This window comes from Macaca fascicularis, chromosome 6, assembly GCF_037993035.2.
Source record: "Macaca fascicularis isolate 582-1 chromosome 6, T2T-MFA8v1.1".
NCBI lineage: Eukaryota > Metazoa > Chordata > Mammalia > Primates > Cercopithecidae > Macaca > Macaca fascicularis.
Genome location: NC_088380.1, coordinates 185,800,412 through 185,827,740, shown reverse-complemented (window position 1 = coordinate 185,827,740; position 27,329 = coordinate 185,800,412). Strand labels below are relative to the sequence as shown.

Genomic DNA, 27,329 nt, shown 5'->3' with positions numbered 1-27,329 from the left:
TTTTACCTTTTTGTTCCTTTGCTTTTCAACTTTAATTTTTACAATTCCACAGTTTCTCTAATAGTCAAAATGTAATTTGATAAACCAATTTTAATGCTGTTAATGAAGCTCCATTTTGGTTCTGATATTTGGTAATTCAGACAAATCAAACAGTACTGCTATTTGAAGCAGTATTAAATAATGAGGAGTTTGCCATTCTTCTTTTTCTTTTTTTTTTTTTTTTGAGATGGAGTCTCACTCTGTCACCCAAGCTGGAGTGCAGTGGTGTGCTCTCAGCTCACTGTAACCTCCACCTCCCGGGTTCACGCCATTCTCCTGCCTCAGCCTCCCTAGCAGCTGGGACTACAGGCACCTGCCACCACACCCAGCTGATTTTTAATATTTTTAGTAGAGAAGGGGTTTCACCATGTTAGCCAGGATGGTCTCGATCTCTTGACCTTGAGATCTGCCCACCTCGGCCTCCCAAAGTGCTGGGATTACAGGCGTGAGCCACCACACCTGGCTGAGTATTTGCCATTCTTAAGTGCCCAAACCCCATGACACTGTGAAAGTTGACCCTCAGTAAATAAAGTGACGATCTTGATGTAAGTTTTCATAGTTATCCTCTAGAATGGATTATCTTACATTCAATAATTAATCTACTCAGTCTCAAAGGTCTTCCAGACAAACTGTACTCATGTCACTTTTCTCCAATATGATGTCTCTGATGCTGAATGAGGTTTGCGGTCTGGTTAAACGCTTTCCCACATCTGTTGCATTTGTAGGGTTTCTCTCCTGTGTGAATCCTCTGATGTTGAGTAAGGTGGGTGCTTCGGATAAAGGCTTTCCCACAGATTTTACATGTGTACGGTTTTTCTCTGGTGTGAATTCTCTTGTGTTGGGTGAGGGCTGAATGGTCACTGAAGGCTTTTTCGCAGATGTTGCACATGTAAGGCTTCTCCCCGGTGTGAATCCTCTGATGCTGGGCTAGTGCCGATTGGTCCCTGAAGGCCTTCTCACACAAGCCACATCTGTACGGTTTCTCTCCAGTGTGGATTTTCCGATGTCGTGCAAAGGATGAATTATCCCTGAAAGCTTTCCCACATTCGTTACATTTGTAAGGTTTCTCTCCAGTATGAATTCTCTGATGTTCAGTAAGGGAAGAGTTCACCCTGAAGGCCTTCCCACATTCATTACATTCAAAGGGTTTCTCTCCAGTGTGGATTCTCTGATGCTGAAGAAAACTTGTGCTCTGATTAAAGGCTTTTCCACATTCGTTGCATTTATAGGGTTTCTCTCCACTATGGATATTCTGGTGTTTGGTAAGATGTGCCCTACACACAAAGGCTTTTTCACAAATGTTACATTTAAAAGGTTTCTCTCCAGTGTGTATTCTATGATGATGGGCAAGGTGTATATTTCGGATAAAAGCTTTTCCACATAAGTTGCATTCAAAAGGCTTCTCTCCAGTATGAATTTTCTGATGGTATGTAAGCGAGGAGCTCACTGAGAAGGCCTTGCCACATTCCTTACATTCATAGGGTTTCTCGCCGGTGTGAATTCTTTGGTGATGGATAAGGTGCGTACTCTGGTGAAAGGCTTTCCCACATTCTCTACATTCATATCTTTTCTCTTTCACATGAATTTTCTGATTTGGGTTTTTTCCAGTATGAATTTTCTGATGTTTATTAAGAGTTGAACTCTTAGAGAAGACTTTCCCACACTCACTACACTCAAAGGCATTTTTGCGAGGCTGGAATCCCTGACTTTGAGCACTGTGAGGAGATGAGCTCATAGTGCTGCCAGATTCATCCCATTCCTGTCCACCAATCCCAGACGGGGTGCTGGGGTGAGTGAGCACCGCTCGCTGCAAACTCATCTCCTGGCCTCCACACTGCCACCCCAGCAGGCTAGCACACTTCCAGTGACTGCTGCTGCGGAACCTTTCCTTCATTGTCCATTGGCCCAATTCTTCTTCAGGAATCGCCACCCTGAGGGTAGATTTCTTACTGGCAGGCAGAGTCATCCAGTCTGAAACACATCAAAAATAAAAATGTCCGTTTTACCCTAGTAAAGCATTTGGATGAGGTGAGATGATGAGCCTGCTCAGAATGCTAACAGGCAGGTTTCGAGTTTGAAGATTTTCTGAAGTAACAAGAAAGGACAGAAAAGAGGGGTGAACAGGGGACTATGGCAGAGGTTGACCTCATGTATAGTGTATGAGGCAGGAGAGCTTGGAAGCATGATCTTAGAAGTCACAGGCCTGGCTTAGAATTGAGTACAACACATATTTTCTTTGTGATAATAGGGAAGTTATTTGATTTTCTAAGCCTAAAACAAAAACAAAAACAAAAAATGGATAAAGACCACATGATGCTAACAGACAAGAAGAAAAGTGCCCTGTCCATTCAAATGAGATGGTTTTTAAAACAACACAGATGTGGCCTTAAGAAACCACTGAAAATAGCAGTGAACACTTGGTAGGAAAAAACCTTGACTCTAGAGTAAACTAAAATCAACATATAGGCTCATTTGAGCATTCAGATGAATAATAAAAAGCCAGGCTGCTGTACAGGCTGTGTGAAATGCTCATATCTACTAAAATAATAAGGACCTCCTATTGCTTGTGAGGAAGCAATGTCTCCAAACCCGGATGAATAACGTGACACCAGGGGAGGAAACTGTGCCATGAGACATTTTGTGGCAAAGTTATCTCAGGATAAACGCTGCAGCCGTAAGCACTGCTGGCAAGTATTCTCAGGGCAAACAGGAGAGGAGCTAAAATGTAATACTAAGGACTAGATTCTAAACACAGATGATGCAAAATTCATGAGAAATCCTATCAAGAACAAGCCATCCTTATTACCTCCTTTTCCCACTCACTCCAGAAAATCTTCTACAAAAAGGCACTCCTGGTATCTTTTTAGAATCAAAGAAACAAACTTCTTTACTTATTAGGAAAAGAAAGGTAAACAGGCATATTTCAAGACTAAAATCCTATTGAGCTCAGAATAATATATCCCTGTTCAAAACAAAGAATGGTCAAAGTTAAACATCAGTATTGCCAAATGTCAAAATGTTGAGGACTGACTTTCACTTCCGGCCCAAAGAGAGTAGCCCGTGGCAGACCAACATTTCTGCAGAAACAACTAGAAAATCTGAACTGAAAAAAGTTATCTGTCTGAAGGCATGAGATGTCACCCAGGCCGACTTTATAGTCTAATATTTGGGAGAGAATGAAAATATAGAGAGGGGATCCCAATACTCAGTGGCTTGTTACTCAAACATTTTATTGAATTCTTAAGGTTTACAGGGCAAAAGATTAAAGTTAAGCAGAAATCCAGAATTTTCCAGTCTTTCGGTACAACAGAACCGGGACCTTCCAAGGAGAGTCATGATAAACGTGAAGCTCTCAGCTGGGACTCCTGCCGGGCTACAAAACTAGCAGCACGGGCAAATGAGCAGTGACAAAGCTTTACAAATACTGTGACCAACCTCCAGCTATTCAGCCCTTGGCTGGAGGAGGATGGTTTACTTGCACTCTAGCTGCTCCTAGGGAAGTTAAATCTTCTCTGGAAGAACAACATCTAGAGCCTCTGCTCTCCCTCACACATGGTGTCAGGGACGCAATAAAAAAAGGCCGGCTGTGCTAAGAAATTGAATGAAGAGGGAAAAACAGACAATAGAAAAAGAACCTCAGAACACAGACACCAGAGTTATCAGATGTGAACCTTAAACAACTGCGATTCATGTGTTCAAGGAAACGGGAATGAGAATTACAACAAAGAATTGGAACAGAATAATCAAATGGAAATTCTAGAACTGAGAAATACAGTAACCGAAATGATGAATTCAGTATCTTTAACAAGATATCAAACACAGCAGAAGAGAGGAACAGTGAGCTACAAAAACACATAAGCAGAAAATATCCATAGTAACACACGGCTAAAAAGACAAACACTATTTAAAAAGAAAAAGGCTGAAAAATGAACTCTGAGAAGGGCTATAAACTCCAAGGGTAACTACAAAGAAAATTCACCTAGGCACTACTGAAAACCAAAGATTCACTTGAAAGTTGCTTGGAAAAAAAAATGATACATTACCTTTGAAAAAGCAAAATTAAGACTGGCAGTGTCTTAATGAAAACAATGGAACCCAGAAGACAATGAAGTAACATCTGAAGTGTTGAAAGAACCGAACTGTCGAGCTAGAATTCAACACACAGAGAAAATATCTCTAAAAATCAAGCATGAAGTAGATATTTCCATACAAACAAAAACAGAGATGGTGTCACCAGCAGATCTACATTAAAAGAAACACAGATGTGTTCCAGGTAGAAGAAAAATAATTCCAGGTGGAAATATGAAAATGTAAGAAGGCACGAAAAGCAATGGAAAAGTTAAATATGTGGATAAATAAAAATACAATTGATTATATGAGACAATAATTATAATGTCTTAATGGATTGCAAATATATGTGGAATTAAAATATATAGCAAAAATAAAGGTAGAAGGAAGAAAATGCTGTTAATTTTTTTTTTTTTTTTTTCTGAGACCGAGTCTCGCTCTGTTGCCCAGGCTGGAGTGCAGTGGTGATCTCAGCTCACTGCAACCTCTGCCTCCTGGATTCAAGTGATTCTCCTGCCTCAGCCTCCTGAGTAGCTGGGACTACAGGCGCACGCTGCCATGCCCAGCTAATTTTTTTTTTTTGTATTTTAGTAGAGACAGGGGTTCACTGTGTTGCCCAGGCTGGTTGCAAACTCCTGAGCTCACACAATCTGCCTGCCTTGACCTCCCAAAGTGCTGGGATTACAGGCATGAGCCACCGTGCCTGGCCAAAAATGGTGTTAATTTTTAAGATTGTACCACTGTCTGGGAATTATTAAAAGTAAAAATTTATTTTGGACAGTAATAAGCTGGTTTTATTTATTAGCATTAACAATAAAAGACTAAGTAAAGAAGGTTAATTAACAAACTAATACAGAGTAAAAATGGCACAATAAAAATATTTAATCCAATAGAAGGAAGGAAAAAAGGACAAGGGATTTAAAGCAAGTAAGTGAAATATAAAATAAATAATAGGATAGTAGATATAAAATCCCATACATAGTAACTTACCTAAGTTATTTTTAAAAACTAAGATTGTGGGCCAGGTGTGGTGGCTCTTGCCTGTAATCCCAGCACTTTGGGAGGCTGAGGCAGGCAGATCACGAGTTCAAGAGATCGAGACCATCCTGGCCAACATGGTGAAACCCCGTCTCTACTAAAAATACAAAAATTAGCTGGGTGTGGTGGCGGGTGCCTGTAATCCCAGCTACTCGGGAGGCTGAGGCAGAAGCATCGCTTGAACCTGGGAGGCAGAGGTTGCAGTGAGCTGAGATCATGCCACTGCATTCCAGCCTGGTGACAGAATGAGACTCCATCTCAAAAAAAAAAAAAAAAAAAGATTGTGAGACTGGATAAACAAATAAAACATAATTGAATATCACTTAGAAAAGAAATACCAAAAATATAGACACTGAAATAATAAAAGAATTAAAAAGGATATATCTTATAAAAGAAAGGTGCTATATCCATACTAATAACAGACAAATCACACAGTATTTGAGAAAATAGACTTTAAAGTATTTTATATAGACAAAAGGGTCAATTCTCCAGGAACATACAACAAATTTTCATTTGTATGCACACAACATAACTTTAAAAATGTATAAATGAAAAACAGAATAAAAAGGAAAAATAGATACAGCAATAATCACAGTGAAATATGTTCATATGGCACCCTCAATGATTCAGAAGTCAAACCATTAAAAAAAGGAATGGGCTGGCCAGGTGTGGTGGCTCACGCCTGTAATCCCAGCACTTTGGGAGGCCAAGGCAGGTGGATCACCTGAGGTCAGAAGTTTGAGACCAGCCTGACCAACAAGGAGAAACCCCACCTCTACTAAAAATACAAAATTAGCCAGGCGTGGTGGTGCATGCCTATAATCCCAACTACTCAGGAGGCTGAGGCAGGAGAATCACTTGAACCCAGGAGGTGGAAGTCGCGGTGAGCCAAGATCGTTCCATTGCACTCCAGCCTGGGCAACAAGAGTGAAACTACGTTTCAAAAAAAAAAAAAGAAAAGGAATGGGCTGGGCGTAATGGCTCATGCTTGTAATCCCAGTACTTTGGGAGGCCAAGGCAGGAGGACTACTTGAGTCTAGGAGTCCAAGACCTGCCTGGGCGATATGGTGAAACCTTATCTCTACAAAAAATTTTAAAAGTCAGCCAGGCGTGGTGATGTGTTCCTGTAGTCCCAGCTACTCAGGAGGCTGAGGCGGGAGGATCGCCTGAGCCCAGGAGTTCAAGGCTGCAGTAAACTATGATCACACCACTGCACTCCAGCCTGGGCAACAGAGCAAGAACTTGTCTCAAAAAAAAAAAAAAAAAAAAAAGAAAAGAAGAAAGAAAAGAAGAAAAAACAATAGTAAAAGAGAAAAAGGGGGCCAGGCGTTGTGGCTCACACCTGTAATCCCAGCACTTTGGGAGGCAGAGGCAGGTAGATCATGAGGTCAGGAGATCGAGACTATCCTGACTAACATGGTGAAAACCTGTCTCTACTAAAAATACAAAAAACTAGCCGGGCACGGTGGCGGCGACTGTAGTCTCAGCTACTCAGGAGGCTGAGGCAGGAGAATGGCGTGAACCCGGGAGGCGGAGCTTGCAGCGAGCTGAGATGACGTCACTGCACTCCAGCCTGGGTGACAGCGAGACTCTGTCTCAAAAAAAAAAAAAAAAAAAAATGGTCTCAACAACCCAATAAACACATTTGACTTCAAATTCTCAATTGTCCCCAATTAATCTACACTTTCAGCCCAATTCTTATCAAAATTCCAGCAGGAATTTTGTGAAAATTGAATAGCCAATTCTAAAATTCTAAGAGGAAAGGACAAAACTGGAGAATTTACATCAGCAAGTGTAAGGCTTATTATAATGCTAGAGTAATTAAAGCAATGTTGTGTTGGCACAAGATTAGATAGAAAGAATGAAAGACAATAGAGTCCACAACAAATGCGTACACAAACAGACCCATGGAACAGACTATAGAACCCAGAATCAGACCCACGGACATGCAGTCACCTCATATATGGCAGAGGTGACAGTGCAGTACGATGGGGGAAAGATGGGCTTTTCAGCAAATGATCCCGGGTCAACCGGACACCTCTACAGAAAACAATGAGTATCAATCTTCCATATAGACTGTAGACCTAAGTACTTAAGACAAAATACTGGAGCTACTACAGGAAAACAGATCTTCACGGGCTTAAGATGTCCTAAATAGAACACAGAAAGTGCTAACCATAGGCAGGAAAAGAAAAAGATCTCTGATGAATTCAGGTGTCTGAAAATTCAGAATTTGTATTTTTCAGATGGCGTCATTATCCAGAGTGGGAGACGCCATTTGCAATGCACATATATGACAGGATTCTACATTCTAATACCCAGGCCTGTAAGCCAGTAACAAAAGACCAGACAACAAAACAGAGAGTGGGCAAAGATGTATAGTTACTTTACAAGACAGGGCATCGAAATACTAAAAAGAAGAAGATCAACTTCAGTTATAACCATCCATCCTCTAGAATGGTAGAAAAAACATTGTAAAGATAATACTAAATGTATGAGAGATGATATGGAAACCCTGCATTTCGCTGGTAGGAGTATAAATTAGTATAACCACTTCGGAAAACCATGTGGTTATGTCTGTTAAAGTTTGCATATGCATAATCATAGTACTCCTAGCTATTTAATCAATGAAAACGTGTACCTAATATTTTCTAAAAGTTGCACAAGAAATGTTCATAATGGTACTATTTGTAATAGCTCTAAGCTAGAAATGAACCAAATGTCTAGCAACAGTAAAATGTACAAATAATGACAGGTTTATATGGCTAAACATTATACAGCAACGAGAATGAACCAACTATTGTTCCAAGTGACAACAAGGATGAATCTCAAACATACTGTTGAAAGCAAGAAACCAGACATGAAAGAGTACATACTGTATGATTTAAAGTTTACAAACAGGCACAACAAATCTGTCACCAGAGTAACTGTTACCTTTACGACAAAAGAAACTGCAAGGGGACTGGGTGGTTATAAGGGGTGCTGGTAATGTTATATTTCTTGATATGAGTGCTGACTATGCAGATATATTTAAACAGTAAGAATTCACTGAGTTGGACATTTATGATCTATGTACTTTTTGTATACAGATGTATACAGAAAACAGTTTCTGTATAAACTTCAAAAAAAGTTTGCTTTAAAAAATCTGGGAGATGGCTTTCAAAAATAATCAATAAAAACACCAGTTTCTAGCTTTCTTTTCTATCAGCTATTGGATACTGACATCTATTAAAACATAACGTCTATATATAAGAGAATACATGACTTAAAATATTTTTTGAGGGTAATTATTTGACTTTTTAAATATTTTATATTACATAATAACACTCATCTTCAAAAAGAGTTTATGAAGAGGGGCATCAAATGCATCCTCGTTTGACCACACTGAAAATTAATTGAGGTGTGAATTAATTCAGTTCAGTAAGACGGGACTTACTGGCACTGACCTAGCCTGCAGCACGAAAGAGCACTCTGCACTCTGGTGTGAGCAACTCAGGCACGCTCACTGGGGCCCAGGTCACTCCAGGGCAGGCTGAATTAAGGAGCCATATCCCTACCTGCACTGGTCCATATTAAAAAAAAAAAAAAAAAAAGATGGTGTTATAATACTTAATGTAGGGTTTGAAGTGGCATGCAAGTAATATGTTCCAAGCCTCCTTTATAATGTAGTCAAGAGGGTCACACCCAGGGAGGGACCAAACACTAGACCAATTCACTCCTCAATCACCCCAAGTTTCAAGAATTGGTCCCATCAATTTCATCTCGAAGTGGAAGTTAGGATGAATAAAATAAGAAAGATTGGGCCGGGCGTGGTGGCTCACACCTGTAATCCCAGCACTTTGGGAGGCTGAGGCAGGTGGATCACGAGGTCAAGAGATCGAGACCATCCTGGCCAACACAGTGAAACCCTGTCTCTACTAAAAACACAAAAATTAGCCGGGTGTAGTGGCAGGCACCTGTAGTCCCAGCTACTCGGGAGGCTGAGGCAGGAGAATGGCGTGAACCTGGGAGGCGGAGCTTGCAGTGAGCTGAGATCCGGCCACTGCACTCCAGCCTGGGCGACACAGCGAGACTCTGTCTCAAAAAAAATAAAATAAAATAAAATAAAAATAAATAAATAAAAATAAAGACTGCTTTAAGGTCAGTTTACCCTGCCCTTAGGTGCCCAGGTCCTCTTCCCAACTCAAGGGAACTGGGGGATTTGCCCTTTCTCAATGTGGCAAAAGACTAGAGGCTTGCTTTTTTTTTTTTTTTTTTTTTTTTTCAGGAGAGCAAAACAAAGTCGCTCTGGACTGAAGATGCTTGGGGTTGGAGAACTGTGTTGGAGCTGGAGAACTGTGTTGGGGCTGGAGAACTGTGTTGGGGCTGGAGAACTGTGTTGGGGCTGGAGAACTGTGTTGGGGCTGGAGAACTGTGTTGGGGCTGGAGAACTGTGTTGGGGCTGGAGAACTGTGTTGAAGACTGAAGCCCCACTTACCCAGAACTTCCAAAAAGGACATTAGTCTTCCCGCTGTCTAATTGGGTAGGCAATGAGGGATTACTAGCTAGCTGAGGAAAGCCTCTCACAAGAAAGAAATACCAAAAGCATCAAACAGAAAACTAGAGAAAATGGATCCAATGATGGGAGAAGAAAATGTTTTTGAAAATCATTCTCTTTAAATGTAAGATATTTTAGCTGTAAAACAGTAATAAGAGCTTATTTTTGAAAGAGGCAATATTCACAATATTCAGAGAAACAAGAGTTCTTGGAAATTAAAAATGATTAGAGAATTCAAAAACGAAATAGAGAGTTCCTTTTGTAAACAATTAGAAAACCAGAACAAAGTATGAAATGACTGTTTTAAGGTAAATGACAAATGGTGGTGGAGGACAGTGGTCCCTGAGAGAAGGGAAACAAGCTAGGTAAGACCTACGGATGCCCCAGTTTACTCCCTGGAGGCAGACTCCAGGTCACGGCACAGGACCCAAACAGAGCCCAGGGGTCTCGATAAATTGAGGGGACAGAGGTCAGGGTTTCAGAAGGCTGTGGCTACAGTCTGTGAGCCATCGAAGACAAGAAAGCCACAGAACCTGAATTTGCTGTTTAAAACTGTCCCACAAGTCTCTGCTCCTGGCCCAGAAGACTTCACTGGTTCTGCCAAATATTTAATAAAGAAATAACAGCATTTTGACACAAATTTTCCCAGAAAACAGAAGGAGAAATTTCCCAATTCATTTTGTAAGACTAATGTTACTCTGAGACCAGAGACAGAGAGGTTATAAGGAAAGGAAGCTATAGACTAATATCGCTCATGAATATCAATGCAAACTCTTTAACAAAATGTTCACAAATTCAATTCAGCAATACTTAAAAAGGATAAGTAAGTCAAAACTAAGTTATACTTGTCCCAGAAATACAACTTTGACTTGGTCCTTAAAAACCAATGTAATTCCTTTTATCAACGACAGCATCATCTTAAGGTTTGAGAAAAACGTTTGACAAAAATTTAGTATATTTTTGTGATAAAACTCTCACTTCAAACCAGAAATGGGCAGAAACTTCCTCAATCTGATGAAGAGCATCTACGAAAAGCCTAGTGCTAACATCATACTCAACGGTGAAAGGCTGAATGCTTTCCCACTAAGGGAAGAAGGCAAAGCCACCCCACTACAGCTGCTACTCAACTTTGTGCGGGAGGTCCTAACCAGTGCAATAAGAAACCAGATCCCATATACATAGCCATGGGAATACAAAATGGAATGGTCGCTTTGAAAATAGTTTCACAGTTTATGACAGAGTTAAACACACACTTAGTATACAACCAGCAATCCTACTCCTAGGCAACTACCCCAGTGAGAACATATGCCTACAAAAAAGCATGTCCACAGAAACTTACACAAGAATGTTCACAGTGGCTTTAGCCCAAAACGGAAAGCAACTCAAATCCTCACCAGTGATGAACGGACAAGCAAACCGTGGTACATCCATACAGTGGGAGGCTACTCAGCAACGGCAAGGAACTGCTGACATGTGAAACAACAGGAATGAACCTCAAAGACATCACGCCAGTGAAGAAGTCAGACAGAAAGAGCATGCACTGTGCAACTCCATTCACATGAAATCCTGGAGAGGGGCACTCGCAGTGGCAGTAAGTAGGTTAGTCACTGGCAGGAGCTGTGGGCAGGGGAGGGAATTAACAGCCAAGGAGTTAAGACAGAACTTTGGGGGATAAGAAAAATGTTATCGGCTGGGCGCAGTGGCTCACGCCTATAATCCCAGCACTTTGGGAGGCCGAGGCGGGTGGATCACGAGGTCAGGAGATCGAGACCATCCTGGCTAACACGGTGAAATCCCATCTCTACTAAAAATACAAAAAATTAGCTGGGCACAGTGGCGGGCACCTGTAGTCCCAGCTGCTGGGGAGGCTGAGGCAAGAGAATGGCGTGAACCCGGGAGGTGGAGCTTGCAGTGAGCCAAGATTGCATCACTGCACTCCAGCCTGGGCAACAGAGGGAGACTCCGTCTCAAAAAAAAAAAAAAAAAAAGAAAAAAGAAAAATGTTATTTTCCTTGACTTGGTGATGGGTACAAATTGTATAAATTTGTCGAAACTAATCAAATTTTACACTTCAAATTGGTGAATTTTATTCCATGTAATTGTAATTCGATGAAGCTGAGTAAGAATTATTTTTAAAAACCTCAGCAGAAGAGTTGGAAGACAAAGTTGTGGAAACCTGACAAAAAGCATGTACACAAAAGAGCATAAAAGATGAAAATTTCAATAATAAGAAAATTAGAGACCAGTCTAGGGTGTCCATTATTAGTATCAAGTATTCCGCAAAGAGAAAAAGAAAAAAAAACTGAAAGTGGAAATCAAACAATAATAGAGAAAATGTCCTAATGCCAATGGGCAGGAATTTTATTTTACTTATTTATTTTTATTTTTTGAGACGCAGCTTCACTCTGTTGCCCAACTGTTGTCCAGCCTGGCACTCCAGTCAGGCTGGAGTGCAGTGGTGCAATCTCAGCTCACTGCAACCACCGCCTCCCGGGTTCAAGCGATTCTTGTGCCTCAGCCTCCCGAGTAGCTGGGATTACAGGCTCCTGCCACCACACCCAGCTAATTTTTGTATTTTTAATAGAGATGGGGTTTCACCACATTGGCCAGGCTGGTGTCAAACTCCTGACTTCAAGTGATCCACCCGCCTCGGCCTCCCAAAGTGCTGGGATTATAGGTGTGAGCCACCATGCCTGGCTGGGTGGGAATTTTAGATGGAAAGTTTCACTAAATGCTCAGCCAAAGGCTCACCAATGCTTGGTGGATAAAAATAGATCCACGGCAGGGAACATCAGGAAATTTAAGATCACTGGAGTAAATGAGAAGATCTTGCAAGTTTTCAGAGAGGAAAAACAGGTTACAAATGATTAAGAAACAGAGCGATTTTGGATTTCTTTTTTTTTTTTTTTGAGACAGAATCTCACTTTGTCACCCAGGGTGGAGCGCAGTGGCGCGATCTCAGCTCACTGCAAGCTCCACCTCCCAGGTTTACGCCATTCTCCTGCCTCAGCCTCCCGAGTAGCTGTGATTACAGGCGCCGCCACCACGCCCGGCTAATTTTTTATATTTTTAGTAGAGACGGGGTTTCACCGTGTTAGCCAGGATGGTCTCGATCTCCTGACCTCGTGATCTGCCCATCTTGGCCTCCCAAAGTGCTGGGACTACAGGCGTGAGCCACCGAACCCGGCTGTGATTTTGGATTTCTTAACAGCAGCCTGAGGTCCAGAAAACAATGGAGTAAAGTGAAATTTCTGAAGGAAAATGATTCCCAGTGCTGAATTCTATCCAGTCAAATGATCCATAAAGTGTCAGGGAGAGAAAAAGACATCTACAGACAAGCTAATACGGTAGAAAACATGTATTTCCTCGCATTCTTCCTGAGGAAGCTACAAGGAGATGTGTGCCACCAAAAGGAGAGAGCAAACCATGAAAGAAGACACAGGACACAGTGAACAGCACAGTGAACGGCCCAGGATAGAAGGGGATTCTCAGGATGCCAGCTGGGCACCAGCTGCAGAAGGCCGAGCCGTCTAGAATGGAGGTCAGAAGGCTCCAGAAAAGATGAAGACAATGAGAGAAGGACTGAGATCAAATTAATGATCAATATAAACTCAACTAAGAACTAATGAACTCTAGGAATACGTTGCTTAGGAAAGCAGAAGTTGTCATAATTTCCTACACAGTTCAGTTATGACTAATGTTTAAGAATGTCAACACTGACTATTGACGAAGTCAAAGCTACACTACAACTGGGAGGACGGCGAATGGAAATCCAATAAGCAGGAGTTGTTGAAGGGGCCGGGGCCAAGTTTAAGCCTCACTTTGTATAGAAAGAATTCAATACATACTGTCTAAAACTGAAAAGTCAAGAGGTAGCAACACAAACATGTCACTTGGAGAAATGGAAGCAAATATATCAAATAATCAGCTAAAAAAAGAGAGAGTGGCTACTTCTAGAGAGGGCAAAAAGGGGAAGTGGGGGGAAGAGCCACCATTGTTCACTACAAACCTCATAGAGTTTCATTAAATGCCTGTATTACTTCAATTAAAAATAAATGCTTAAAAGAAAGAAAAAGGGGGAAAAACAGAATAAACTCCAAAAAGTTCAAGGAAACAGTGAAGAACAAAAATTAATAAAATAAATAAAAATAGAAAGGATCAGCAAAGTCACATGTTTATTCATTTAAAAGTCTATTAAAAAAGACAAACTTTTGACAACACACAGAAAAAAAAAAAAGAAAAAGGTAAAAATTATTAGAAATGAACTTATTCAGCAAATACATACTGAGACCTAGTATTGCCCAAGATACAAGAGCAAACAAGACAAAGTCCTTCCCTCATGGATCAAAGGGTAGAAAAGATGATTTAAACAGGACACAGAAAGCACTAAGAACAAATATCATAAAGACGAATACCGATATATTTTACTTCATCAGATAAGAACTTCTGTTCATAAAGAAAGAGACACGGTAAGCTATGGACTGGATAACGGACATTCACTGATTAACTGATAAAGCAGATTCCTAAATACAGACAGAGCTCCTATGAATGAATACAAAAAGAAACTGTCATAGAAAAATGGGCAAAGAATAGGAATGTGTAAGTCACAAAAAGTAAATAATCAGTAAGTATATGAAAAGCTGTTCAACCTCACTGGTAATGAAGGAAATGTAAATAAAAACCACAAGATACCATTTCTCAGGAATAAGACTAACAGAAGTTTTTAAAACTCTGATAGTTCCAAATTTGGGCAGGGATGTTAAGTAACAGTAATTTGCATCAACTGTTAGTATAATTTGGAACAACTAATTTGATGATCAATCTGCGAATATCTAGTAAAGTTGAAGGAGCATATACCCTTAAATCTAGTACCTCTACATCTATGAATACCCGCAAAGAAACTCCCAAACAAGGGCTGTGTATACATGATGTACAATATTCAAAATACATTTATTTTGGCCGGGCACGGTGGCTCACGCCTGTAATCCCAGCACTTTGGGAAGCTGAGGCGGGCGGATCAGGAGGTCAGGAGATCAGACCATCCTGGCTAACACAATGAAACTCCGTCTCTACTAAAAATACAAAAAATTAGCCGGGCGTGGTGGCGGGTGCCTGTAATCCCAGTTACTCAGGAGGCTGAGGCAGGAGAATGGTCTGAACCTGGGAGGCGGAGCTTGCAGTGAGCCGAGATTGCGCCACTGTACTCCAGCCTGGGTGACAGAGTGAGACTCCCTCTCAAAAAAAAAAAAAAAAAAAAAATTATTTTATAGTGAAACAAAGAAATGATAATGGTGTGTGTAGAAATTACATGTAAGAGCAATAAATAAGAAACAGCTCTTTAAGGCCAGGCGTGATGGCTCATGCCTGTAATCCCAGCACTTTGGGAGGCCGAGATGGGAGGATTACGAGGTCAGGAGATGGAGACCATCCTGGTCAACATGGTGAAACCCCATCTCTGCTAAAAATACAAAAATTAGCCGGGCGTGGTAGCACGCGCCTGTAATCCCAGCTACTCAGGAGGCTGAGGCAGAATTGCTTGAACCCAGGAGGCTGAGGTTGTAGTGAGCCAAGATCACGCCACTGCACTCCAGCCTGGGCGACAGAGTGAGACTCTGTCTCAAAAAAAAAAAAAGAAAAAAAAGAAATGGTTCTTTAAAAGAAATTCTAAGCAAATTTAAGAAAAAAAAGTTCAGATAAAATTGGAAATAAGAGGACATAATATACAATGTTAACATCATAGATAATACATAGTTGTAATCTAATACATTTTATAACTCAAAAAAGATAAAGCTAAACAGTAAAACATACAATTGATGTAGCAAAAATAAACCTCAACAGATTAATAAATAAGGAAGAAATTATAAAAGGTATTAGCTACTCCTCAATTAAGGAATCAGTTTTCTTTTTTATTTATTTATTTTTTTGAGACAGCGTCTCACTCTGTCGCCCAGGCTGGAGTGCAGTGGCTCCATCTCGGCTCACTGCAAGCTCCGCCTCCCGGGTTCACGCCATTCTCCTGCCTCAGCCTCCTGGGTAGCTGGGACACAGGCACCTGCCACCTCGCCCGGCTAGTTTTTTGTATTTTTAATAGAGATGAGGTTTCACTGTGTTAGCCAGGATGGTCTCAATCTCCTGACCTCATGATCCACCCGCATCAGCCTCCCAAAGTGCTAGGATTACAGGCGTGAGCCACTGCGCCTGGCCTTAAGGAATCAGTTTTCTGTACGTTTGGTGAGTAAACAATTTATATGTAATTAAAACAATTTTGGAGAAGGGAAGAAAGTGCAACACTTGAAGGGCTGGATGAGTCTCCTGCTGGCTTCATGCTAGCCCTGACTTGCCTCTTAATAGCAGCATTACGTCAGTCCAACTTCATTCAGCAGCTGAGGCTCCATTTTCTGCGAAGTGGAGTCAGTCATCCTTGCCTCACAGGTTGTAAGGATTAAAAGGGGAAGCGAACACAAATCCCTCCAAATTTCTCAGCAGGGTGCTGATCCACAGGTGCTCAAATGTCAGCTTTCTTCTCCCCTTCCCCTAGCTCATGGCACAGAGAATAGAAAAACTAAGAAGGAAAGGTATTTACCAAGGACTTTTTCTTAGTATGATTAAAAATAAGTGTCAGCCAGACACGGTGGCTCACACCTGTAATCCCAGAACTTTGGGAGGCTGAGGCTGGCGGATCACTTGAGCCCAGGAGTTCGAGACCAGCCTGGGCAACATACTGAGACCTTGTCTCCACACACACGAAAAGTGTGTATTCTAAACCATGACTAATTAGTGCAACAATGGAAAATTTCTAGATCAAATTCCTTGAAAACCTATTATCAGTGTTCTATGGTCTTTGATGTCTTAGCCAGTCATTAAGAAATGAAACAGAAGCCGGGCGCCGTGGCTCACGCCTGTAATCCCAGCACTTTGGGAGGCCGAGGTGGGTGAATCACGAGGTCAACAGATCAAGACCATCGTGGCCAAAAACATGGTGAAACCCCATCTCTACTAAAAATACAAAAATTAGCTGGGCATGGTGGTGCACACCTGTAATCCCAGCTACTTGGGAGGCTGAGGTAGGAGAATCGCTTGAACCCGGGAGGTAGTGGTTGCAGTGAACCGAGATCGTGCCACTGTACTCCAGCCTGGTGACAGAGCGAGACTCCATCTCAAACAACAACAACAACAAACAAACAAAAAGAAATGAAACAGAAATAAGAGAAAAAAACTAAAAATGAATCCAACAAATATTTTGAGAATGAATATGAATTAGGAAGTAACAATATGAACTAGGAACTGACAAGTGACAAGACTAGTTATTTGGAAATGACCAGCACTTCTTTACAGCAGAAACTCCCAGTGGACAAAAAACAAAATAGAAGATCTATTTTTTAAAAATATAACTTTATTAGGAGGCTGAGGCAGGAGATTGAAGTCCAGAGTTTGAGATCAGCCTGGGCAAAATACTAAAAAAAAAGACCAGGCACAGTGGCTCACACCTGTAATCCCAGCACTTTGGGAGGCTAAGGGGGGCGGATCACCTGAGGTCACGAGTTTGAGACCAGCCTGGCCAACATGACAAAACCTCATCTCTAGTAAAAATACAAAAAATTAGCTGGGCGAGATGGCGTGTGCCTGTAATCTCAGCTACTTGGGAGGCTGAGGCAGGAGAATCACTTGATCCTGGGAGACGGAGGTTGCAGTGAGCCGAGACTGCACCACTGCACTCCAGCCTGGGTGACATCTCAAATAAAATAAAAAATAAAAAATAAATAAAAAGTAGCCAGGCAGTGGTAGGCACCTATAGTCTCAGCTATTTAGGAGCCTGAGGCAAGAGAATCACTTGAGCCCAGGAGGTTCAGCGTTGCAGACAGCCATGATTACACCACTGCACTCCAGCCTGGTAACAGAAGGGGACTGTGTCTTAAAAAATATATATACACACATATAATTTATATAAATTATACATTAAATTTATTATTTAAATATAAATAAATTCACGGAATAATTTATATAAAATATATATTTAAATTTACATAAATTATATATACACATAAAATTTTAATAGGAAATGGAAAAGCTATAAAACTTTCTTGAGTCACAAATTAAGTCTTCTTTGATGTCTGACTGGCTAACTGCTAATCATCCTTCACAAACCAGCCTCAGTGCTGCATCTCCAGGAAACTCAGAAATCATGACTGTGGAAACAGAGTGTGGGGAGGGGCCCGGGTACACTCAACTGTCGCTGGCTGTACTTTCATGTCATCACCCACACCTGACTATGAAATCTCTGTAGGCACAAAAGTCTTCTTCACCTCCCTCCATACTCCTCTCTCAAGGGTGCAATGAAGAATCAGACTCCTTGAATCATGAATGAATGGATGATTGAATGATTTAGGTAAAAACAGTGATGCCAAGGTGGTAGAACTGTGGATGAATTTCTTTTAATTGCCTCCATTTTTGTTATAAGACTATTTGCATAATACAGAATAAAATATTTAAAATGCCTTAGTTTGGTAATGGAACATACAGATTCATAGATTATTCAGAATGCCATTGGATATATTTTAAAAAGTTTTTTGCCAAGTGAGTTTTAGAATTAAGATATTTAATTTCTGGCCAGGTGAGATGGTTCATGCCTGTAATCCCAGCACTCTGGGAGGCTGAGGTGGGTGGATCACTTGAGGTCAGGAATTCGAGACCAGCCTGGCCAACATGGTGGAACCCCATCTTTACTAAAAATACAAAAATTAGCCAGGCATGGTGGCGCAAGCCTGTAGTCCCAGCTACTCGGGAAGCTGAGGCAGGAGAATTGTTCGAACCCAAGCAGCAGAGGTTGCAGTGAGCTGAGATTGCACCACTGCACTCCAGCCTGGGCGACAGAGGGAGGCTCCGTCTCAAAAAAAAAAAAAGAAAAAAAAAAGAAATTTAATTTCCATAACAGATTGGGTTCTAGATATTCCAGGTACACAGTTATTTATTGTAGGATATAAATTCCTGCCTACTACACTGGGTTACTGTGGAAAATCTATAACAAAAGTTTTGTAAAAATACATGACACTCTGCAAAATGCTAGCTGATAGTGAAACGCTACAGTCTTGGGTAAGGCACTAAGCACTCTAGAATACTGGGGATTAAGGGAGCAAAACACATCACTGCCCTTAAGCCACCAGATACAATGAGCTCCTCAAGACAAGTAACCATCACCAAACTGTCATGTCTTTTGTCATGTCCCAGGCAACAAATCTGTGCTACTTACTAGGCCGGCAAAACGCAGAAGAGAAAGAATCCACGTGGGCAAACACATATGGAGGTAGCTGAGGAAAGTACAACGTGTAGCTGGAGGAGATACCTAGCAGGCACACGAACACTGGCTCCTAAGACCAGAAGCTGCCATGCTGTGGCTCCTCATGAGAGAGGGCAGGCACAGACTGCACTGTCAGATGCTGAACAGGACACCCAGGAATGGGCTGTGGGGAGAACTGCCCAGATGAAGTTGAGTCTTTTCTAGACCAGAGACTCTACTAATCTGTGCCAAAGAGGGAGAGAAGAAAAATCATTGCTGGGAGGGTCCAGGCCTGCTACATTTTGGCAGTGCAGGCTAGAACAAATGTAGTAACAAGGTATTAAGGTGAATAAAGGTGAAAGAGGCTCTTTTCTCAATTCACAGACTGGTGCATTTGCGAGCCTCACTGCCTTCCCTACGGAGCCTTCCCTGCCCAGCAGGGCTCCTCCCGGTGTCTCCCACACACATGATTCTTACCAAGACAGAAGCCTCCAGGGGTATCCTCTGGCATCCACACTTCCCTTTTTTCTAGCTGGGAAAACATATCTGGTTTGGGTCCTAAGAGTCCTGTTTTTAAGGGGAGACAAAAATAAACCACATCTGTTTATACAAGAGATAAAAATCATTGCAAAGACAAAGCCTGGTCCTCAGAACTTGCTGGAAAAGAGGACTTGATAGGAAAGCGCAGGGCCAGGTATGTTCCCAGTGGGAGGAAAAGACGACTGAGGCCTGACACAATCTGTTCCCATGTTCCTCTCCTTGCCAGAAAGAAAGCGTTTGACCCTAGTCACTTTTGAGGCATCCGCAGTGGACTCCAAAAGAGGCCTGTGCCCAGGACACCAAGGACAGGTAAGTATCAATAGCACCGTTGAAGACAGCGTCCTCAATTGGTCCAACCGAATCTTCTATATGGTGTCAATGGAAAGGTCCTAAAGAGATCCCCAAAAGTGAAGAGTAACCTTGCAGGGGTCCCACTTACCCAGTGAGACCAGGTTGCTGTAGTTCTCCAGCATCACGTCCCTGTACAGGGCCCTCTGGGCTGGGCTCAGCTGCCCCCACTCTTCCTGGGTGAAGAGTACAGCCACATCCTTGAAGGTCACCGATTCCTGCAACAGCAAATTCATTCTCCTTGACCAGGGGCTACCCATGCACATGGTTCTCTAGAAAAGAGACTGGCAGCCTCTAGAAGCTTGTGGAGATTTACAGGACTGCTGGCACACAGGGAGCTGGCGTTCTGTGGCAAGTTAGTCACTCTTCAGGGTCTCCTAGGGGCCTAGCTTTGGACTAGACGTTGCTCCCCACTCTGAAGAAACATATATGGTGGTGAAGATAGGCTTCCTCAGCACTGGGACTTCCAACTTGCCATCCATTCAGCCCAGAACATTTTCTCCATCTCCCTCACACCGCCTAGCCCTGCCTCTCCCCTCACCCCAGGGGACCAAATCCTATGCAGGTCTCAGCATAGACTGCTTGCTCAGCGCAGCCTTCCCTGACGGCTCCTGCAGTTGTCTATGAGGACCCATCAAGACACTGCCCCAATTTATTGTGATGTTTGGTTTACTCTGTCTCCCCCACGGGACTGTTAACTCCAAGATGTGGGCTGTCTGTCTCCACATCTCCTGGCCTTCCCCACATCTGGAACACGGCCCATGTACTCAACACCTATCTGCGGCTGCTCAGCAACTCCTGCTTTTCTTCAGGGTGTACATACACACAACACACACCCATACCCACACCCCCCCACAGAGACACACACACACACACACATACACACAACACACACCCATACACACACCCCCCCACAGAGACACACACACACATACACACACACACACAACACACACCCATACACACACCCCCCCACAGAGACACACACACACACACACATACACACAACACACACCCATACACACACACACCCATACCCACACCCCCCCACAGAGACACACACACACACACCCATACACACACATACCCATACCCACACTCCCCCACAGACACACACACCCCCATACCCTTCCACATACACACACACCCCCATACACACAACCCCCCCATACCCACACTCCCTCACAGAGACACACACACACACACACATACACACAACACACACCCATACACACACATACCCATACCCACACTCCCCCACAGAGACACACACACCCCATACCCTTCCACATACACACACACACACAACACACACCCATACACACAACACACACCCATACCCACACACATACCCATACCCACACCCCCCCACACACACACCCCATACCCTTCCACATACACACACACCCATACACACACATACCCATACCCACACTCCCCCACAGACACACACACCCCCATACCCTTCCACATACACACACACACAACACACACCCATACACACAACACACACCCATACCCACACCCCCCCACAGAGACACACACACACACACACACACACACATACCCATACCCACACTCCCCCACAGACACACACACACACACCCCCATACCCACACATACCCATACCCACACCCCCCCACAGAGACACACACACACACACACACCCATACACACACATACCCATACCCACACCCCCCCACAGAGACACACACACACACACACACCCATACACACACATACCCATACCCACACTCCCCCACAGACACACACACACACACACACACCCATACCCACACATACCCATACCCACACCCCCCCACAGAGACACACACACACACACACCCATACACACACATACCCATACCCACACCCCCCCACAGAGACACACACACACACACACATACACACAACACACACCCATACACACACCCCCCCACAGAGACACACACACACACATACACATACACACAACACACACCCATACACACACACACCCATACACACACCCCCCCACAGAGACACACACACACACACACATACACACACATACCCATACCCACACTCCCCCACAGACACACACACCCCCATACCCTTCCACATACACACACACACCCATACACACACATACCCATACCCACACTCCCCCACAGACACACACACACACACATATACACACAACACACACCCATACACACAACCCCCCCATACCCACACTCCCCCACAGACACACACACCCCCATACCCTTCCACATACACACACACAACACACACCCATACCCACACCCCCCCACAGAGACACACACACACACACACACACAACACACACCCATACACACAACACACACCCATACACACAACACACACCCATACCCACACCCCCCCACAGAGACACACACACACCCATTTCCTTCCACATACACACAAACACACATACACACAACACACACCCATACCCACACTCCCCCACAGAGACACACACCCACACCCTTCCACATACACACACACACACACAACACACACCCATACCCACAACACACACCCATACCCATACTCCCCCACAGAGACACACACACCCATACCCTTCCACACACACACACACACACCCATACCCACACTCCCCCAGAGACACACACACCCCCATACCCTTCCACATACACACACACACACATACACACAACACACACCCATACCCACACTCCCCCACAGAGACACACACCCACACCCTTCCACATACACAAACACACACACCCCCATGCCCACACTCCCCCAGAGACACACACACACCCACACCCTTCCACATACACACACACACAACACACACCCATACACACACACCCGAGACACATACACAAGCGTGCACACACACACCTACAAACACATACACACCCATACCCACACTCCCTACACACAAACACAAAGCACACACACACACCCCCATACCCCTCCACATACACACACAACACACACCCCCCACAACATTCACACACACACACAAGCGCACACACCCATATCCATACCCCCCCACATACAAACACACATAAACTCACACAGAGGCACACACAAACACAGAGACACACGTGCACACACACCCATATCCATACACCCACATACACACACAAACACCAACACACACAGACACACACAAGTGCACACACACATACACACAACACATACCCATACCCCCATATACAAACATAGAGACACACAGACACACAAACTCACATACAAAGACACACCCCTACACATCCCCCCACAGACCCTCAACACACACGACACACACGCAAGCACACACACACCCGAACACACCCAAACACATACACACACCCAAACACACACACACACACAAATACCCCCACACACCCTGTGACACACACCCTCAACAGACACACACACACACACGTGTGCATATGTGCATACACACATGGGTCCCATGGAACTAGTCATTCTACACAATAGGACCTTGTTCCTTCTGATTAGAACTAGTCCCTTTCATAGAAACTGTGAGATGGGGTCACAGAGGAAAGTCTCTGTCCTGACACACAGGTGTACCCGAAACCTGACCTAGCATGTAAAATCCAGTAGCTATTACAGCTCTTGTCTTCCCAGTTGGCTGAGAAGTTAAGGGAGCTGGTGTTCACTGAGAAAGAAGAGGTCAGCAGAAGCCCAGAGAAGGATCCAAAGGTCCGTGAGAAAGGACTCTCAGGTTATTGTAGACCCCACTTCCATAGTCAACATCCAGTTGTGTCTTTGCTTTTGCTTTTGAGGAAACACCTCCATATCTTTCCAATAAGTGCCTGCTTCTGCCTAAGGCAGTCTGAATTAGGTTTCTGTTACCTGCACCCAGATACTTGGCCCATGGCAGGCAGTCAAGAAACACTCTGATGGAAGCCATGAACCCATTTGTCAGGGACCATTTATCGTTCACTTTGTATTTGTAGCCCAGATCATAATTCCTGGCACATTTTACAGCTCTAACATATGTCTGTTGAATGGCAACAAAATTAAGGCAGCCTATAAACACAAGATAAATTGTATGACACCAACAGTGACTTTGAGGAAAAGGTTAGGGAAGGAAAATATCACAGCAGACTGGCACTGTGGGTGGAGACAGGTTTCACAGAAAAAGTGGTGCATGAGACAGGTCCCAAGTGACAAGTCAGAAGCCAAGAGGAGGGGAGCAGCCAGTGAGCTGTGCTATGTTGAACATGGCGCTCCCACCTAGCTGGTCATCCTTTCCAGTGATTCCTGCCACACATTCCAGTCCTTGGGGAGGTTTAAATGTGAAGGAATTAGAACAATTTAACCAAATCTATCAGAATGTATATGCCCAAATGAATGCTGTCTCCTTCAAAGCACAGTCCATATTCTTATTCTAAAGATGCTAGGACTGTTCAAGTGTTTTAGGAAATTATAGGACTTTTTGGAAGCATAGTCTTTTGAATAATTTCATTGGTAAAAAAGCCAAATTTCATAAAAGAAAAAGAGTCTAGTAAGTCACACCTCCTCAAAAAAGTGTTCCCACGATGCCCTTCTTTGAGCTCTGTGTGAGGTCCTGCCCTGATATGGTTTGGATGTATGTCCCTTCCAAATCTCCTATTGAAATGTGACCTCCAGTGTTGGAGGTGGGGCCTGGTGGGGGTGTTGGATCAAGGGGGTAGATCCCTCGTGAATGGCTTAGTGCCGTCCTCTTGGTGATGAGTGAATTCTCGCTCAGCTGGTTCACATGAGATCCAGTTGTTTGAGAGTCTAGGACCTCCCACTTCTCTCTCTTGCTCGCTCTCTCACCGTGTGATGCACCTGCTCCCCCTTCACCTTCTGCTATGATTGGAAGCTTTTAAAGGCCTCATCAGAAGTAGATGCTGACACCATGCTTCCTGTACAGCCTACAGAGCCGTGGGCCAATTAAAATTCTTTTCTTATCAATTACCCAGCCTCAGGTATTTCTTCAGAGTAAGGCAAAAAGGGACTAATACATGCCTTTACCACTTCAGACTCCTAATCTTACTTGCTAGTGAAAAGAGTACAGGTTTTGATTTCACAGGAACCTGGGTTCCAGTCTCAGCTGTGACATATATGTGACCTTTAGCAAGTTATACCCACACCCACCAGGATGAGCCAGATATGGGGTGAGGGTAGGGGGTGGGTGGTGGTTGGGGAGAGGCAACTGAGGTCAGTGTCTGGGTGGGACTGGATTGGGAGAAAAGCTCCTGATCTGAGGAAGGAAACATGCCACACTCTTCAAATCCAGAAAGCAATTTAGGGGGAAGAGACCCCCACTCACCTGGTCCATGGTTGGCAGGTGGCTGACAGCCATTCTTTCTTCTCCGATGAGCCCTCTTAGGGACAGGCAAAGTGCTATGGAAGCAGGTGTAGAGCTTCACACCTGCAGAACTCCTCAGGCTAGAAGGGTCTACACACCTGCTGTTAGGAGAGGACTGGGTCAAAAGCTCTCATACAGCAGTCCAGAGTGAGGCAGAGAGCGTTCACATCCTGGGAGGACACCAGGACCCCAGGCAGTGAGTGTTCTGGTTCCTGTTTGCTCCCCATTCTCTCTCCTATCATACACTGACTATTCCTTGCAGAAAGCCTGTTCCAGGCCCAGATCTCATGCCTTCCACCCATCCTCTGGTCTTTCCCTTCAGCCTCACTGGGCGATCTCAAGAGAATTTTTTTTTTTGAGACAGAGTCTCGCTCTGTCACCTAGGCTGGAGAGCAATGGCATGATCTTGGCTCACTGCAAGCTCCGCCTTCCGGGTTCAAGCGATTCTCCCGCCCCAGTCTCCTGAGTAGCTGGGATTACACGCACCCGCCACCACGCCCGATTAATTTTTATATTTTCAGTAGAGACCGGTATTTCACCATATTGGCCAGGCTGGTCTCGAACTGCTGACCTCAGGTGATCAGCTCGCCTCGGCCTCCCAAAGGGCTGGGATTACAGGCGTGAGCCACCGCACCCGGCCGAGAATTATCTCTTTAACAAGTTATTCAGCTCCAGAATCCACCAGGATGTACCCGAAAAGGTGGGAGCGATGGGCAGAGGCAACTGAGGGCAGAGTGTGGGTTCGATTGGATTGGAAGAGCGCTCCGCTCTCCCTCGGCGGCTTTGGAACAGCTGCCTTATCTGGGAGTGACAGGAGAAGAGGAAAAGGAGGGTCGTCGTCTTCCTCCTCAAAAAGGAGGCCAAGAAGGCTGGCTCTTCACTGTTGCAGCCTTTCAGGCAAACCCTTCTCTGGCCTCAGGGTTCTCACTCTCTGGGGCCCAGTTTGGGTGGCCTGGAGTCACAGGTGGGCAGAAGCGGCGTTTGTGTGAGTTGGGGGAGGGGAGAGGGAAGGGTCAGGAGCCCTAATCACACACAACCCCCTCCCGCCGCTGCCGCTTCGCCGGGTCCCTCGGGGGCTGCTGCACCGGCCGCCTCCGGCCTCGGAACCACGCCAGGCGCGTATCTACCACCTGAGCGGAAACCCGGGGCTTCTCAGAGTCCGCTCCAAGACACAGGCCAGAGGCCCTGGCTCCATCTCCTCCACAGGCACTCACAGACTCGACCCCAAGCCCAGGATGACCACCCCTGGCCGTCCTCCCTCTCTCTGTTTGGGATCAAATCTCAGACATACATTCCGGGAAGTTTGGGGCATTGGATCAGCGTCCTGCAGAAGGGACCACAACCGCACCTCCTCGGCTTTGCCTCCGCCCTTCTCCCCAGACGACCTCACGACCGCTCCCGCTCTCCCTCTGCGGCTTTGACCACCGTGCCTGGTCACCCCCGTGTCGCCCTTCGAGGAGCCTCTGCCGGCGGCGAGAGATCGCAAGCGCCACATCGCAGTCGGAACACAATGAGCTGGAGTCTGCAGCCGGGAGCTGAACTGCGCTTGCGCGTTGCCCTGGGAACCGTTGGGCCGAATTCCCACAAGTCTCAGGGCTGCTGCGGTTCCGCCGGCCAGACTCCACTTCCCAGAGGGAGAATCGGCGGAGACCGTGCTGCCTTGCGCTTGCGGGAACAGGGCCCCGCCCCCCGGCTTCAGGCGCGGAAACTACCTTTCCCAGAGGCCCCTTCGCGCCGACCTCGGCGCGCTCATCAGAATCTAGAACCTGGTGGATTCTGGAGCTGAATGAACTTACGGAATCGGTTCCGTTCCGTTCGCTTTAGAACCAGGTCTCTGCCTTGCACGAAGGCCCAGGAAGATGCAGACGAGCGAAAAGCTGCAGATGGGACAAGGGAGGTTAGTCCAGGGGAGCGACGCCCGATCGCCGACGAGAGAGGACGGGGAAGGTCCGGAAGACGGAGTAGGAGGCGACCGGGCGCGTTCCTGACGGGGACCGCGCGGAAAAGGCCTGGAAGGCGGCAGGTTTGCGCCTTGGCCTGGCAAGCGCCCGACGCTTCCAGCCTGGCCCCGCGGGCGGGCCAGTGCGTGCTGGGGTGGAGACGCCACAGCCGTTAACGCGTGTGCGGTGCGGGGGGACAGGATGTCGGGCAGGGATGTCCCG

At 44.8% G+C, this 27,329-nt stretch overlaps 1 protein-coding gene across 8 annotated transcripts; it reads right to left on the bottom strand.

The window, feature by feature from the left end:
* On the bottom strand, positions 1-26,711 carry ZNF454 (zinc finger protein 454). Of its 8 annotated transcripts, none has more exons than XM_073994968.1 (5): positions 26,459-26,711; positions 25,129-25,268; positions 19,936-20,062; positions 19,434-19,523; positions 1-2,010 (listed from the first exon to the last, which is right to left on the bottom strand). In XM_073994968.1, exons 2-5 carry the CDS (start codon positions 25,159-25,161, stop codon positions 680-682), a joined length of 1,581 nt encoding a protein of 526 aa, XP_073851069.1. In that variant the 5' UTR covers positions 25,162-25,268; positions 26,459-26,711; the 3' UTR covers positions 1-679. The 8 variants fall into 8 exon arrangements, with proteins under 8 accessions (XP_073851069.1, XP_005558783.3, XP_005558782.3 ...); XM_005558726.5 differs by having other exon boundaries at positions 25,129-25,265; XM_005558725.5 differs by having other exon boundaries at positions 26,516-26,711.
* Positions 26,712-27,329: the final 618 nt, after the last annotated feature.

Excerpts from the sequence above, each read along its gene's own strand:
- ZNF454 (XM_073994968.1), bottom strand. The coding sequence starts at position 25,161 with ATGGCTGTCAGCCACCTGCCAACCATGGACCAG. Across the intron at positions 19,524-19,935 it reads CAGCAACCTGGTCTCACTGG|GACTCTTAGGACCCAAACCA; the intron begins GTAAGTGGGACC and ends CCTTAAAAACAG. Across the intron at positions 2,011-19,433 it reads CCCTGGAGGCTTCTGTCTTG|ACTGGATGACTCTGCCTGCC; the intron begins GTAAGAATCATG and ends GATGTGTTTCAG.